Source organism: Myotis davidii, unplaced genomic scaffold (assembly GCF_000327345.1).
Source record: "Myotis davidii unplaced genomic scaffold, ASM32734v1 scaffold249, whole genome shotgun sequence".
NCBI classification, from domain to species: Eukaryota; Metazoa; Chordata; class Mammalia; order Chiroptera; family Vespertilionidae; genus Myotis; species Myotis davidii.
The window spans coordinates 2,270,251-2,287,481 of NW_006300367.1; the positions used below are offsets into that span (position 1 = coordinate 2,270,251).

Here is a 17,231-nt window from a genome sequence, read left to right on the forward strand (position 1 = left end):
CTGTTTTCTCATCTGTGTAATGGGTTTAATGACATTTCTTTTTACAACAATGGTGGTTTCCATTGATTTTGGAGAGAAGAGAAAGAGTGAGAGAGAGAGAGAGAGAGAGAGAGAGAGAGAGAGAGAAAAGAGAAGAGAATCTTTACAGAGAAGAAGAAAGGGAGGAGGGAAGGAAGGAAGGAAGGAAGGAAGGAAGGAAGGAAATGAGTGAGAAAAATAAGACAAATATCTATGAGTTTATTAGCATGATTTGACAAATTGTGAGAACTCAAAATCTGTGAAAAAAACAGTAAATAAATCGATGAAATAAAATCAACCATGAATTCACTGACTCTCATTTTCAATTGCAGTAGGTTTGCTGTCTCACCCCGACAGAAAGTGGTGACGTAGGCCTTTACGGAGGTGGAGTGAATGCCTCCAGGATAATGCCGCTTCCTGTCCTGGAATGCCACACTGAGCAAGCTGTTACAGCTGCTCTGGTAAAACACACTGAAGGGAGAGGAAGGAGGCATTCAGCTTTCAGTTACTAAGGGGACCAAATATATTAATTATTTTAAAAAACCCTGGTAGTATGTATATAAGTAATAATGAGTTGCATTTATGTGTTCATTTTGCTATGTCTGAACCATTCTGTGGATGAAAAATCTGACCTTTTTGACAATAGGGTATAAGCAGGGACTTCCTTAAAATTGAAGAGGGTTGGGGAGGAGGGAGAACCAGGCTGACTTGATTAAAAATGTACAGAAGGTGGCCTTGGCCCTGGCGAATGGGCTCCAGGGTGAGCACAGACAGGATGCAGGGAGCGGCCCTGTGAGCCTGCCCCCTGAGGTCCTGGGACGGCTTTTCTTCTGCACCCAGTGTGACCTGGTTATTTTGTAATGTTCCAACTCTTAACCACCACGGGATTTTTAATGTCATCTTATGTAATTGGAACCATATCTCTGGTCCCATTAAAAACCATTGTTTAAAAAAGAAAGAAAAAAGCATGCCTCTTCCCCTAAGTCTGGCACATTCTCTCAAGGGGTGTCTTTCAAGCTCAACTTGGGCTAAATCAACACATATGACCCATGGCACGGTACAGTGGAAAGGCCACTGGACCTGGATGGCATCCCTGGACACACCTCTGGGGCATGTGTGCTTACGCTCACTGAGACTTAGATTGCTTATTTGTGAAATACAGATAATACTTTTGCCTTAGCAGATGAAAAATGGAGGTGGTCAAATTCCTACTTTACCCTTTGTAAGCCACAAGAGTCTAGAGATGCAAATACGTTCAAAATATCATGGTGTGTGGGGATGGTTTCCATTTTGGACACATGGCAGTTAACTGGTTAAGTGCCACTCATATAGTAGGCACTTAAAGTGGCAGCTAAAATGCCTATTTCCTCCCCTTTTGCTTTGCCCACAGACTTACCTAACTCACTGCGAATTATCCAGTTCAGTCTCTGCTGAAGCACAATTCCAGGTCCACTTTCTCTATTCAACACCCATTCAAACATGAAGAATGAATACTATTTCTAAATAGGATAACCACTATTTTAGATAGAGATCCATTAGGATAGAGTTCCTTTATTATTTAATTGTTCATGTCCTGAAAACATGTCATTTCATGTCTAGAAGGGGATAGGCGTGTCAATTGACCTATAATTTGTTCCTGGCACTTGTGGGAAAAGCCTGTAATTCCTTCTCAAGCCCAGCAGCGTTCCGGGCCGTGGAGATAGAACTACCTTTGCCATTAGAGCGAGCTAGCTTTGCTTGCAGAACACTTTAGTCTCAGGCTCCTCTCTTCCTCTCCTCTTTCCAGATGACAGCAAAACCCGGCTCAGCAGCAGCCCGCCATCAGCCACCCTGGGGAGCCTCCTGGATGACCAGCACTGGCACTCGGTCCTCATTGAGCGGGTGGGCAAGCACGTGAACTTCACCGTGGACAAGTACACGCAGCATTTCCGGACCAAGGGAGAGGCCGATGCCTTAGACATCGACTATGAGGTGGGTTGATACTCCCTACAGATCCCCAGGTGCCTTGCTTAGGATCAGTGTGAAAATCAGTAAAGAGAAGAGCAATGAAGGAAAAGCTCACGCTGGGGCTTATCTTCCCCTCCATCAAAGCCCAGGCAGCCTGCAGTGGGGGAGTCCTTGGAGAGATTCTGAGCAGTGAGCTGGGGAAAATGCCCAGGAAATAATGCTGGTAACCCACAGGCATCAGCTAATTGTGTGGAAATTTTAAATCAGCAAGACTCATTTGTATTTGATTTCTTTTTTTTCCTACTTCTAGCACCCTGTATCACTATTTAGTCTCCTGGTTAATTAAGTCATTCTTTAAAAAAAATGAAATTCAATTAGCTGGGGTAATGGAAGATATAAGAATTATACTAACATAATGTTACATGTCAATTATACCTCAATAAAATAGGCATGATAAATAATACCCAAAGTAATCTAAAATATGCACTGTAGGCACTTGTCTTTAACTGTAATTTGTAAGCAAACTTTTGACTAACACACATCAACAGTTGTTTCTTCCTTATAGAAGCACAATGACACACCAATGCTACAAAACAAAGAAGGCTGTGAAAAATTCTGCAAAGTGAAAGTCAAAATATAATCCTTTTTGCTAGTAGTTCAGTTCAAAAATATGTGCTTTGCCCCTACTGTATTCCAGGGTCTCTCTCGGTAATAAAATTAAAGATTACAGAGGCAGAGTCCCTGAGCTGCAGAAACTTACAGCCTACTAAGCAGAAGCATACCTGAAAGAAGTGATGCAGAGCAAAGAGGTGAAAACTATGGTGGAGAGCAGCACTGGGCACTATGGGCAATTCTGGGAAGAGGCCACTTAGCTCAAACTAGAGAGGTAGAGGCAGGGTCCCAGCAGGAGACTCGGCTAAACCTCAAATGTATATGGGGTTGGCCTGATGAGCAAGCTCAGAAAGGTGGACCAGGTCAGAGACCCACTGCAGAGCACAGGGCATAACTGTCATCGTCCATTGTCGATGGGGTTTTAAACAATAGACAGGCAGTTGTGTTGTAGCCCACTGCTACTGCCTCATGTAGACCAACTGGTAGACTTTAATGAATGTTGTAAGCTAAGTTATATAAACTTAGAATTAAATAGAGTATTTAGAAGGTCATACATTTATTAATTTTTAATTATTTACTACTAGAGGCCCAGTGCACAAAATCCGTGCACTCGCTGGTGGAGGGGGAGGGGTCCCTCAGCCCAGCCTGTACCCTCTCACAGGCTTGGAGCCCTTGGGGAATGCCCGACTGCCCCGGAGACAGGAGAGGCTCCCAGAGCTCACTAACTACCAGGGGGTAGCTCCTGCATTGAGCGTCTACCCCCTGGTGGTCAGTGCATGTCATAGTGACTGTTTGTTCCGCTGTTTGGTCAATTTGCATATTAGTCTTTTATTATATAGGATAGAGGCCTGGTGCACGGGTGGGGGCCAGCTGGTTTGCCCTGAAGGGTGTCCTGGATCAGGGTTGGGGTCCCGCTGGGGTGCCTGGCCAACCTGGGTGAGGGGATGATGGCTGTTTGCAGGCTGCCCAAACTCCCTTCAGGGTGGGGGTCCCCACTGGGATGCCTGGCCAGCCTGAGTGAGGGGCTGATGGCAGTTTTCAGACTGGTCAAGCCCCCTGGCGACTGAAGCTCCCAGCCTTTCCTATTAGCAGGTATCTGGGGTTTATTTACCTTCTATAAGCATGGCTTAAGGCATAGCGAAAGTACGGTCAATTTGCATGTTTGTATATTATTAGGTAAGATATTACAGCTATCTATATAGCCACCACTCCATCCTAAATAATACAAGGCTAATATGCAAATCAACTGAACATCAGAACAACCAGTCACTATGATGCGTACTGACCACCAGGGGGCAGATGCTCAATGCAGGAGCTGCCCCCTGGTGGTCAGTGCACTCCCACAGGGAGAGTGCTGCTCAGTCGGAAGCTGAGTGCATGGCTGGCGAGCATAGTGGCACTAGCGGGAGCCTCTCTCACCTCCGCAGCAGTGCTAAGGATGTCCGAATGCTGGGTTAGGCCCGCTCCCTGCAAGGAGCATTTCTAAGCTAAGAGTTGGATATCCCCGAAGGGCTCCTGTACTGGGAGAGGGCACAGGCCAGGCTGAGGGAACCCCCCAGTGCCCAAATTCCGTGCACTGGGCCTCTAGTCTATTTATATGTGCTCAGATTTCTTACTTCTGCAGTAACTGTCTGGTGGATATTCACTCTATTGGGCTGTTACAGTGCATCTCTTCCCAATTCCATGTCCAGTAACATTCCTTTGACAGCTTGAAATCCACCATGTTGGGAATATTTTCACCTAGGATATTGACAAATAGTATAAATAATGTAGACAAGCTACAGCCTGTATGCCAAGTCTGGCTTAAAGCCTGTTATCTCCAGACTGTGTGTTAAAAAACAAACAAACAAACAAACAAACAAAAACTTTAAAGGGTTGTCAAGAAATTAAGAAATAAAAAGGAATGTAACAAATACTGTATGTGATTACAGATAAAAAAAGATCAGTGAAAATTCAATAAAATAACTCTATAAGAACTAATTGGTTACATGGAATTTACAATAAAGATTATTATACATTTTTTGGTAAATTATTTACACATTGCTTATATCAGTAAAATAAGCCTATGTTTGTTTATATGCACATGCACACACACACACACACACATACACACACATACATGTCTCTGTGTTGGCAGGGCACCATGAATAGCCATATTTTAAATCTTTATCAACACACCACTTAAGGCAGGGGATAGTGTGAGATAATGCAAGAGTGAGTGAATACCCAGGTGATGATGGGTTATGTGAGCCATGTTAAGGAACTTAAATTATGAGGGATGAGTGAATGCTGAACTTGAACCCACATTTGGCTGCCTGATGCAACAACAGCCAAACTTGTGAACCAAGGTGCTGGTGAGAAGTATAGTGGTTTATTCAAGTGCCAGTGACTTGAGAAGAGGGGATTCCTATCCCAAAGCCCATCTTTATAGGTCTTGCCAACCCAGCTAATTATACATGGTTAAAGGGAAGTGGAAGTTGAGTTGAGGGAAGCAGCAGGGGATTTTTTGCAGACGTGCAGTTTGACTTGGCTGGTCCTGTTTCTGATACAAATTTTGCTCTCATGTGTGTCATCTGTGTGAGTCTGCATATCTGGTGGTGACTGGAAACAGGAACGCCATGTTACACTGTGTTACACCAAGACACTTAGGCAAAAATATGTTATTTCACAAGTATATAAATTTCGACTTCATTGTTAGTTAACCCTTGCCAGGATCTCAAGGTTAGCTCAGTAGTAGCATGAGGAGACACAAAAAGATTTTTTTGTAGGGTGATGACATGACCAGTTTTATGGTTTAGACTAGTAATTCTGAATGTATGTTTCAGGACTCAGTCCAATTAGTATGCCCTGGAAAGTTGTTAAAAATGAAAATACTCAGTTTCCACTTAAATTTACTAAGTCAGAAACTCTGGGAGAGGAGCTCAAAAATCTGTTTTTCAAAATCCTCCAGGTGACTCTGATGCAACCTAACATTTGAGAAACACTCTTTTAGAGCAGTTACTTTGAAGCAGATATTCTGAAGCTTAGGCTTCTGCGTAGGAGGAGGGAGGGGGATGCTGGGCAAATGGTTAAAAGCCTTGTTAAGAGACAATTTCAATAACCAGTGGGACACAGAATAGAAGAGCAGTGGTAGAGATGAATCATTGTAAAATTAATATCTGACTTATTTTTTTATTCAATAACTATTATGAGCTAAAAATTATTTCTTTTTTGATACTAATCTTAGTTTAGAATACTGTGGATAAGATATGAGATTCATTAACTTCAAAAGAGAATTTGTCAGACAGTCTTTGACTAAGAATGCAAGATACTCAAGACACTTTTTGAATTGCTTATAACTAGAAGTTATGGATAACCATCTTTATTTTTCAACCTTGCTTAAGTGATTGAAAAAAGAAATCACACAATGTTGGAATTGTCTTAAACCAAATAGACATATTTTATGAACTTGAGTATAATAAAAATCATAAATTCATGTTTAAGTCTCAATATTTCCCAAAATACCTTATCTCTAATGGCAAAAGATGATTGTAAAGTTCACCTAGTTGTCTGATTTCACGTTTATTTCCAGATTAATGTCTATTTGTCTGTGATCTCCTCTGTAGAGAATCTTTAAGGAATCATAGCTGAGTGGCATTAAAGTGAATGTCAGCATTTAGGGAAAAAAATCAGCATTTAGAAAAAAATCAAATGAAGTCACTCAATTTGTGAAGTTGGAACAGATATTTTTTTTTTTTTAAGAAAAAGTCTAAATTTCTTGGTACTTCATCAAAAAGGGTTTCCTAATTTGAGTACATATATTTAACTATTCCAGTGAGGCAACCTCTGCTTCAGAAAATGCCTACCCTTTCCAGATCATGAAAGAAGAAATATTGACTGGAATGGTGAGGTTGGAATGTAAGAGTGTATATCAAAAGAACTCTGGAACAGCTAGAACTCGCCAGGTTTTGAAGTTTGGCCTTAAAGGCCATGTGTAGAAGAAGAGCGCTGGGGACAAAAATCCAAGCTCTAATCAATCATTACATTACCATTAACTAGTTGTAGAAGTCTGGAAAATTAACATTCTTAACTTCTGTTATTCAGAAGTAATATTAGCACTTTTATTGGAAGGAATATTTAAATCTACAATTTATTTAATAACATATTGTCCATTAATCAGAATTTGGGTTATTGATTTGATTTCTGTCATGGTCCTACACCTGCATATATGAGCCCTGGACACCACTGGGATGACTGATTTCAGGCCCTCAGGTTCCATGACCCATTGTCAGAGCATATACTGTTGCTCTACAGCTAAACCCTATCAAATTCTAAATCAGGGCTAATTATATTATGCAAATCTATGTTCCTCTTCAAATTTTAGCATGATATGATGATATTTGGCAAGAAAATATGGTAGTTCCATTGCTCTTTTAGACTACCTTACTGACATCAATCAAGTAGCATAATGCCTTTCTATATGGCATCTTTTGGGAAATTTTCCATATTACAATATATGCAGTTGTCTTCTCTTTCACTTAAAATGTAAACATAGACAAAGACTCAAATAATCTTTTATCAAAAAATGAAAAGCATAAATAATGTATTCCTTTGCTTCTCATTGGAATGTCATCCCAGTTCACATCATTCAGCCCATGTAACATTCTCCAAATGCTTGTGAGGAAGACACCAGCAGTTCACTTCACTTCCAGTCTGGAGCACAAGGGCTTTACGAAGAGATTTTTAGGGTCTTACAGATCCCAGTTCTCTGAGATCTTGTAATCCCCAAAGTCTTTTCTTATTAAGACTACTCAGTGATCCCATTTTGCATGTCTGTCTTACAAGCACCAAAACTATTAACATATTTTAAGATATATGATTTACATGTTCTAAATACCAAAAAGGCATTTTACAAAATTAAAAAAAAAGTATTTTAATAAAACTTATTAGAAAAAAAATACTAGATTAAGTCAAACTCTCTAAATATTTAAAATTACGTGTGTGTATATCCTCAAAAGTAAGTTTTATCAAAGTTTTAAAGAAAATATGAGGTATCATATTTATAATTGAACTAGAGGCCTGATGTATGGAATTTGTGCAAGAGTAGGCCTTCCTTCCCCCAGCTGCTGGCACCTGCCTCCCGCAGGCACCTAGGACCCAGGCTTCCCTCTGCCTGCTGGCACCTGGGACCTGGGCTTCACTCACAGAGGAAGGCCCTGTCTGTCCAATGCAACCCATGGTCGGTGGCCTGGGCCTCCCTCTTTGGAGCGATCATGGAGCCCCCTGATTGATTGCCCCACCAGCTGGTGGCTTGGGCCTCCCTCTGTGGGGTTATCATGGGGCAATGACTGTCTTACAAGCACAGGCCTTGACTGGCCTGGTGCCAGTGGGTGTCATAATGTGGTCCCAGATGGTCGTTGCTCTGTTTGGCTGATCAGTCAATTTTGCATATTACTCTTTTATTATATAGGATAGTGTCAGAAGTCCTTCTAAGTATGATATAAACTTCAAAACCCTTGAAATACAATGTATGAATATTTTTTTTCAAATTAAAACAATATATATTCACAAGACCTTCCACAAAATATCTATCTATATAAACCCTAATATGCAAATAGACCAAATAGCAGAACTACCTGCGGTCACTATCATGCACACTGACCACCAGGGAGCAGATGCTCAATGCAGGAGCTGCCCCCTAATGGCCAATGCACTCCCGCAGCGGGAGTGCAGCTCAACCAGAAGCCAGGCTCATGGCTGGCGAGTGCAGCGAAGTGGCGGGGGCTTCTCTGCCAAGTGGTAATGAGCAAGCAGGCAGGTGGTTAGGAGCAAGGAGGGGGGTGGTTAGGAGTGTGCAGGTGGGCAGTTAGTATCAAGGGGTTCCGGATTGCAAGAGGGTGCAGGCCAGGCTGAGGGAGAACCCCCATGCATGAATTCGGTGCACCATGTCTCTAGTGCAGTGATGACGAACCTTTTGAGCTTGGTGTGTCAGCATTTTGAAAAACCCTAACTTAACTCTGGTGCCATGTCACATATAGAAATTTTTTGATATTTGCAACCATAGTAAAACAAAGATTTATATTTTTGATATTATTTTATATATTTAAATGCCATTTAACAAAGAAAAATCAACCAAAAATGAGTTTGTATGTCACCTCTGACACGTGTGTCATAGGTTTGCCATCACTGCTGTAGTGCATATACAATGACATCACCTCCCAAATAACTTGAAAACATACTTCAAAATTTAACTAATAAAAACTTCTACAAATTGTTTTTAAAATGGTAAGTCAATGGAAAAATAGGTAAAGGACATGAATATATTAAAAATATAAATTTCTCTCAAATATATGAAAAGATGCTCAACCCTCACCCCCAAAAAGATATGCAAATTCATGGTACAATAATATTTTGAACTTAGATTGAAAAGACCCCAAACTTTAGAATGTTGGCATGCACACGAAGAAACAGAGTATTTCATACAGTGTTTGTGGGATTCCAATTAAGACAATATCAAAGAAAGGATGGTAGCTTTTAAAATTGGAAACACGCATATCAATCCAACAATCCTGTTTCTAGCAATTTATACTAGAATGATAAGCAAATGTTTGCAATGGGCAATATTTTATGAATAACAAAAAATTAGAAATTCCCCAAAAGTCCACCAAAAAGGGGTTGATAAAACTGAATGGTAAATCCATAGGGAAACGGACTTTCTAGGAGGTCGAGTGACCTGCACTGTCCCATAAGCCATGCAGCCAAATCCTTGCCTGCAGCTAATCTGGGTCTGGCAGGACACCTCAGGGATCTCCCGAAACGCAGGTAAGTGGAGGCTTGCAGGAGGGGCTCCAGCCCATCTCCCCTGTGCCCCTAACCCATGTGAGGCTGCCACAGCAGTTTCTCATCACCTGCCCATGGAGACTGGAGCTGCACCGCCTGGAACTGCATAACTGTCTGGATCAGGTGTCCAGAGCAAAGGCTACCACAGCTGGCACTGTGGCCATCTGGTCTATTTTCTTTCAGTTTTGTCTTTTTTTTGTGTGTGATACAGCGACCATGAGCAGCTCCAGTGCTCAGCCACTCCTCCCTTTGCTGTCTGGGTAAATAAAAAACTATCTGAATTGAAAAGTGGATGCTTCTGCTTTACCTTCACCAGCCATCAGGAAGGCCTTGGACTTGGGCTCACCTGTTCTCTGTGTGCTTGAGAAACCCATGCAGAATTATTATGTGCCATTAAAAGAATGAGGCAGCCCTACATGTTCTGATATGAACCATCTCCAATGTAAATTGTTAAATGAAGAGGCAATGTTCAGTGCAGTGTAAGCATTACCTGTGTTTAAAGAAGAGAAAAGACTGTATAGGCTTGAAAGCACAGAGAGAGACAATACATCTGGATGGTATAATGGGATGGAGAAAGCAGGTAATCAGAGAGTGGGATCAACGAGTAAGAAGCCAGTCTTGCTGCATTCATTGTTTTTAAACTCTTTGAATTTTGTATGGCATGCCAAACACTATTTCAAGAAGAAATCAAGGAAATAGAAGATATGACTTAAAAGGTATTTCTTATAACTGCTTCAAAAATTGCATCTTCTGATTTCTGTTTATAGTATTTTTCAAAAACATGTCACTTTATAATGTTATTAATTACTTATTTTTAACCATCTCTCTCATCATCTTCACCCCAGCTTATAGACTTTAAGATCGTCATAAAAGTGGAGACACTCTTTTTCACTTTTATCTGTCTCTAAAGGATTGCGTCTAGTACATAATACACATTCAATAAATATTAAGTAAATGCAGAAAGCTTCTTGTTGTGAATTATAAAATACTAGATGCCCATTGCAGGAAGATTCCTGGAAGAATAGGGCTTCGCTCCCGTCTCTGCCGCTCCTACCATGCCCTTCTCTGCCATTCCTACCCCGCCCTTCTCTGCCACTTCTCTCCGGCCTGTCTCCACTATCTCTGCTCAGTTGCTTGGCTTCCTTCTACGGTGTCTTCAGTCTTCCCTCCCAGCCGGTATATGCAAATTAGCCACCATCTTTGTTGGCAGTTAATTTGCATATCACTCTGATTAGCCAATGGTGGGAATAGCGAAGGTACAGTCAATTTTCATCTTTGTCTATTATTAGATAGGATAACATTTCATGCCTTATTTCCCATAAGAAGTTCCTAATAGGTTTTGAATGCTCAGAGGTCAGCACTTTCTGCCACTCCTACTTTAGTTCATATTGCCTCTCTTAGAGCTCAGATGTGATTGAAAGACTGGACAAACACAATGCAACCTTTTATTTGCTGATGGAAATAAGTACAGATCATTAGAGAAACTGTTTTTTAGATCATGTGATGGTATAATTATTATTGATCCTGTTTTTCTTTGGAAAAATCTGTTGCAAAGCTAAATAGAAGGCTAAAAGAGGAAAATAAATAGAAGAAAATAAAATAAGGGGAAAAATGAACAGTTGCAAAATGGAATAATAAGAAAATATAGAAGGAAAAAAAAGTTCTTATTTTGAGGGCATTGTGTGATTTTGTTTAATCCTTACACAGCCTGGTGAGGGAGTTTTTTATGTCCTTTATCATATACATGAAACCAAGAAGGAGGGAGTGCTGAGTGCCCATCCCTCTGCCCAGGAGCCAGGGGAACCGCAGCGGGATTGGAGTCCGGGTCTACATGGCCATCCAGGGCAGACCCTCCTGAACAAAGGCTTTCTCTCTGAAGGAGGGTTAACCCTGTCCACAGGGTACTAACAGCTCTGGCCCTTATCCTGGGATCTGCATGAATTCAAGTCTGAAAAAGCCATTACCTGGGGCTGTTATTTCTTCCTAGTTTTAAATTGAAGATGTGATTTGTGGACTTGCTAATTTTATGTTTGCTCAAGATTTATAACAATGAAATGGAATATAAAGACTTCTCCTAAATGTATATTGAAAGTAAACTAATTGTGTGGAACATGATCGAGGGAATATTTTATTATCAGTATTATACACACACAAAAAAAACCCATATTGTTTTTATTAACAAAAACTAAAAAGAAAACACAAAAATTCTTGTTTCATTTTAGCTATTCCTAGGGGGTGGAATGTGTTTTAATTATCTAATAAGACAGTTGAGGCTTGCTGAATTTGGGCTAAATTATTGTAATGATCAGTAAATAGTACCAAGTCATCCAGGCTCCTGCTGGATGCTTTAGGGCTGAGGCAGAGTGCAGACGGAGTCCCACATGCTAGAGGTCTAACTCTAGGAGTTAACAATAAGCTAGCCAACTATTGAATAAAATATGTCTGTCTCTCTGACTTTGACAAGGGTACCTCGATAAACATATCCCACAGACCCAAGCATTGTCCACACTATAAGCAGCTGCCCCTGTCAGCCCTGTGGTCCATGTCCACCACCAGGAGGACAGAGGCCAAGAGAGGAGTTCAGGGCCTCAGAGTGTAGGTAGGGAGCTCTGGGGTGCTATGTGGAGCAGGCACCGTGCAGAAAGGTGGTGCCAGCTATAACCCCCCATAACCCCCTCCCATGAGGCTGGAGGAGATGGGGATGGCCCTGTGTTTCAGCAGGTGCTTCTCTGGCTTGGCTTAATGGGGGTCCTAAAGTTAGGATTTCCAATGAGCTTCTTCCTTGAATATTGAAATGTACATGATTTAACCCATTGTCTAAGTAACCTGAGGTAAATATTGTGCATTTATTCAGAAAATATATATATATATGTATATGTTTAACCAGTTAGGCTATGTGTGCACCTAATTTCTGTAAGTCTGTAAAAGAATATTGTATTTGGAGACAGGAACCATAAGCTAGCGATTCATCGGGTTTGGGCCAAGAGCAATACCACCAGCGATAAAAGGGAGGATGGACACAAGCAGTGATGCTCCCTCTGCCTGCAGGTGAAAAGTTCCAGAAGCTGGAGCACGCTGGGCTGCTCCCGCAAAAAGGCGGAGGACTGGTCATGATGGTGGGAATAGTGGTGGTTTCCCTGTTGTATTGGACATCATCTCCCCCTTGGGGCCTCAGAGCCTCTCCAAGTGGTGTGGCACAGTGTGTGCAGGACTAGGGAACCTTGGGGATTTGGAATTTTATGCTTTAAGACTGGGAAAGTGTCAGGCAAACTGGCACGCAGTTCACTTCAGCCTGGCCTTGTTCATTGAGAAGTTACCCTCTGGGACCAGACACACAGGAAGCTGGAGACCAGGCCATTGAACAGTGGGCCAGAGATGGGCTCCAGACTCAGGGATGATGGTCTGGGACCCACTCTTGACTGCAGGCCCTTAGTCAAGCAGCTACACCCCTGTAGGCCATTGTTTTCTCAGCTTAAAAGTGGAGCAAATCGTATTATACAACTCAAAGTTTTTTAAAAAATGAGAAAGTAAGGACAGTTGTTCATATGGAAAATAATACAATGATCCTATATAATAAAAGTCCACCTACCATAATGGCATAATGACCAGATTGACCGCTCGACCAGTCACTATGAGATGCATTGACCACCTCTCGGTCCCTCCCCCCGGCCTGCAGGCTCCCATCACTGGATGGCGAATGGGGTACCAGAATGGGTGGCAGCAGGGCAGGACTAGGGACTGGCGAGGGGTGAAACAGCCTCTTGGTCCCTCCCCATGGCCCGCAGGCTCTGATTGCGGGATGGCAAACGAGGAACCTGGAACCACGGAGAACCGGGGTAGGTGGTGGCAGGGAGGGACTGGGGACTGGTGAGCAGGTGGAAGATGGCCCTGATCATAGGCTTGGCCTAGGGACCCTACCCACGAACAATTTCATGCATTGGGCCTCTAGTTAATGGATCTACACTAATAAAAGAGAAACATGCAAATTGGTGTCACTCCGCTGCACCTCCAGCCAGTCAGGATGATTATGCAAATTAATTCAACAAAGATGGCGGTTAATTCGCATATGCAGGCAAGGAGCAAAGACTTGAAGGCTCCAGCCCCAACAAAGACTGAAGACAGAAGACTACTGAAGACTGAAGAGGCTTGGCTTCTCTGCTGCAGCTGGAGCAAAGGCCTGGGTCCCGGGTGCCAGAGGAAAACCAATGCCAGCAGCCAGGGGAAGGAAGGCCTATTGCACGAATCTCTTTGTGCAACGGGCCTCTAGTAATAATATCAGAATAAACTGTGTTGCATGTACTCACAACTGTAAACCTTCTTTGGCCCCACCCTGTATAAAGCCAATGGACACTTGCCACTATTGTTATTACTAAAATAAAACCTTTTCTGAGAGAGTGTTGAGGCCACATGCAGCTGAAGTATAAGGGCCAGCAGCTGGCCTTGGTCTGAAGTGGAAGCCTGAGTGGAGGGGTGGGTTGGGCTGAGGCAGGGAGCATGGACATGAATGAGGCATTAGACAGAAGCATGGGTGTTAATAAGACACTTTATTTCAATAACGAAGAGTTAAAGAGATCAATATTTTTTAACCATTTTGATTCCTGTTAATATTTAAAAATCAAAATATTTTACAAGAAAATGGAGATTTCTGGTCTCATTTGAGATGGCAGAAATTACCCTCCCTTTGAGGGCATCTTCCAGAAAGGCCAGGAACTCTCCTTGTTGTTCAGCAAGCACCAAACCAGGAAGTTTTAGAAGTGTTTAAGAAGACAGTCATTTGGATCCTTTTCACATATGCCGATCATTACAAAGTGGACTATGAGAGCAAAAGTGAGGCAATATTGACAAATTATCAGAAATGCAAATCAGAGAAAGTCTCAAATTTAAACAGGGCCAGAGAAAATGCCAATAAGGAGGAATAAGCTCATTGCCATGGCATTTTCCTAAATTAAAAAAATAATAATAATTGAAAATAGACAATGATCATAAAATGATAGCAAGAGCTGTCCCTTTTTTTATTTTTCTCTTCACAAAAATCTGAAGCTCATAAAAACCAATGGGCTTTTTAAAAGGAAAACACAACATGTTTAGCTCCAGCTTTCTGACTAGAAGGAAAATTATGTTTATTAATTAAAAAATGCATTACTCAGTTTAATTACTAGTAATATAAAATATAAATAAAAAATATTACAAGTTTCAGACTGCAACATATTTGAAAAGCTGCTATTCATATAGTTTTTATTCAGAAATCATTGAAAATAATGACATAAGGTAGTGTTTTAGAAGAACCTCAGAAGTTTCTGCCAGTAAGAACAGTCCTGCCAACAGCACCCACTGTGTGCCAGGATCCACTCTAAATGCTTCCAGTTTACAGACTCATCAAGCTAAGTTATTTATGTGAGATGAGTATGAGCATTATCAACATTTTACACATGAGAAAAAACGAACCACCAGGAGTGAGAAAGGTATTATGACCAAGGCTCACAGAAAGTACGAGGCGGGTCTGTGCTTCAATTCGGCCAGGAAACCATAGAGATGGTGCTCTTGACATTTCACTGTAAGAAGGTGGAGGAGGGATGTGGATACACCTCACACATGCACCTGCATGGCCCTGAGGAAGAAGTCTGTGCTGCTGTGGGGTTGGTTGTGGCTGTCCTACGGTTCCTGCGTCAGCAAACACGGTAGCATTGTTGTGGCAGTTCCTGCCACATAGCAGCTGAGAGAACTTCCTGAAGGTTGAAGCAAAGTTTCCTCACACATTCAGCAAAGGGAGCCCTCTCCTGCTGCTTCCGCTGTGTTTCTCTCTTACTCTCTCCCGCCCGCCCGCTGGGATGTATTTTGGATACCTGGGATTTTCCTCTTGTCAGTATGAAGCATATGTTTTCATTCTAACTTATTTGCTAATAAACTAAATCTGTAATTCAATAATGTGATTATTGATTATAATTTCAAATTCTCAACTACTTAAAAATGTAAAAATACGAAGCAGGATAAACTTGACCACTCACCTGTGCAGAAATGCAATTGTGCTTCTTGTCTCCAACCAAATGTGCTCATCAGTCCCGCTTCCCCGGCTGGCGGAGAATCCGGCCTTGATGATGAATGCTGACTAGCTGCTGCCTACGCAAAACAGTTACTACTGTGCAACCGTGGGGATGTTGAGCCTTCCCCTCTCCCACTCTACTTGTCTTTCCCCTGGTTGGGTCATAGGTGGGTGGCTGGAGGATTGTCTTCTGTCAGCAGAGGCTTGGGGTATGGGCCACTCCTGCAGCTGCTGGACATAGACCTGCCATGGCCTCAGAGCCTTTGCACGCTCCCAGACCTCCAATCCAGACACCACCTCTTTACACATTGACTCGGGGCCTTCGTTCATCCTTATTCCCTATCCTGCTCGCACAGGTCGGGGGTCCCCAGCAGCCTACCCCCCACTAAGCCAAAGTGCCAGTTCATTCAGAAGAGGCCTTGACATACTTCTATGTTGCCACCCTCCCTCGGCCATTGCTAATCTGTCTTCCTTCCATCGAAGTTTTGCTCTGGAGCCGGAATGAATTTAAGGCAACTCTAATAGGCTTACAGCCGTCACTGTATGGGAAGCAGAGGAGAAAGAACTCTGATTTCCAAAATCTGTGACCTCCATCCACAGCCACCCAAATCTCATCAGGTTTCAATCTCCCAAAGAGAACCAAAGTCCAGATCCTCACTTCTATCTCACTCCACCCTGGTCTCCACCAACCTTCTCCAAACATCATCCATCCAGACTAGAAAGAGTTTTTTCCCTCCTCAATGTGATGGGAAATTGCAATTTTATAATATGCAGTATTCTTCATCTTAGTTGACTTTAAAAACTCTACCCCAACTCCTTCAAACTCTACATTTGGCTATTTTAAAATAGTCCTTTTTCCTTTCTTTTCAAGATATTTCCCTGTGACTAATATTTTCCTAAATCACAACTGAGTTAAGCGGATTCTTATTTTTTTTTTTACAATTTGAAGAACCTGGTCAACATAAAAATGAAAGGAATAAAATTACCATTACATATTTAAAATTATAGAAATTAATAAGAACTTAAATCCATACAAAATTTTATACACAGATGTTTGTTGCAGCTTTATTCATAGCTTCCATATTTGGAAGCAATGAAAGGTCTTTTACCATAGTAGGTGTATGAACAAACTGCGTTATGTCCAGTCAATGTCATATTATTCAGTGCTTTTAAAAAAAATGAGCTATCATGCCATAAAAAGATATAGCTTAAAAAACTTAAATCTATATCACCAAGTAGAAGAATCTTATATAATAAAAGCCTAGGTGGCGTCGCATGATGCCCTCACATGACGCCATCACAAAATGGCCACTGCGACTTCGTCAAAAGATGGCTGCTGTGATGCCACCACAAGATGGCCACCACAAGATAACCACCACAACAGATGGCCTACAGGGGAGGGCAGTTGGGGGCAACCAGGCTGGCAGGGGAGGGCAGTTGAGGGCCATCAGGCCACCAGAGGAGGGCAGTTGAAGGCAGTTGGACTGGCAGGGGAGGGCAGTTGGGGGCCATCAGGCTGGTAGTGGAGTGGTTAGGGGGCAATTAGGCTTGCAGGAAGAAGTAGTTAGGGGCAATTAGGCAGGCAGCCGGGCGAGCGGTTAGGACATCACAGATTTTGAGAGGGATGTCCAACTGCTGGTTTAGGCAGGAACTGGCCTAAACTGGCAGTTGGACATTCCCCAAGAGGTCCCAGATTGGAGAGGCTGAAGCCTGGGCTGAGGGACATCCCCCATGCACAAATTTCATGCACCGGGCCTCTAGTCTAATATAAAAATACTACACACTCTATGAATAT

At 42.2% G+C, this 17,231-nt stretch overlaps 1 protein-coding gene across 1 annotated transcript in view; it reads left to right on the forward strand.

Annotated features, from left to right (window-relative positions):
- The window catches only part of CNTNAP5 (contactin associated protein-like 5), an 866,926-nt gene that overhangs the window by 402,862 nt on the left and 446,833 nt on the right, over positions 1 to 17,231 (forward strand). The window contains exon 6 of the mRNA XM_006776823.2: positions 1,805 to 1,989. Coding sequence (XP_006776886.1) covers positions 1,805 to 1,989 — 185 coding nt within the window. The remainder of the gene's footprint in view (positions 1 to 1,804; positions 1,990 to 17,231) is intronic.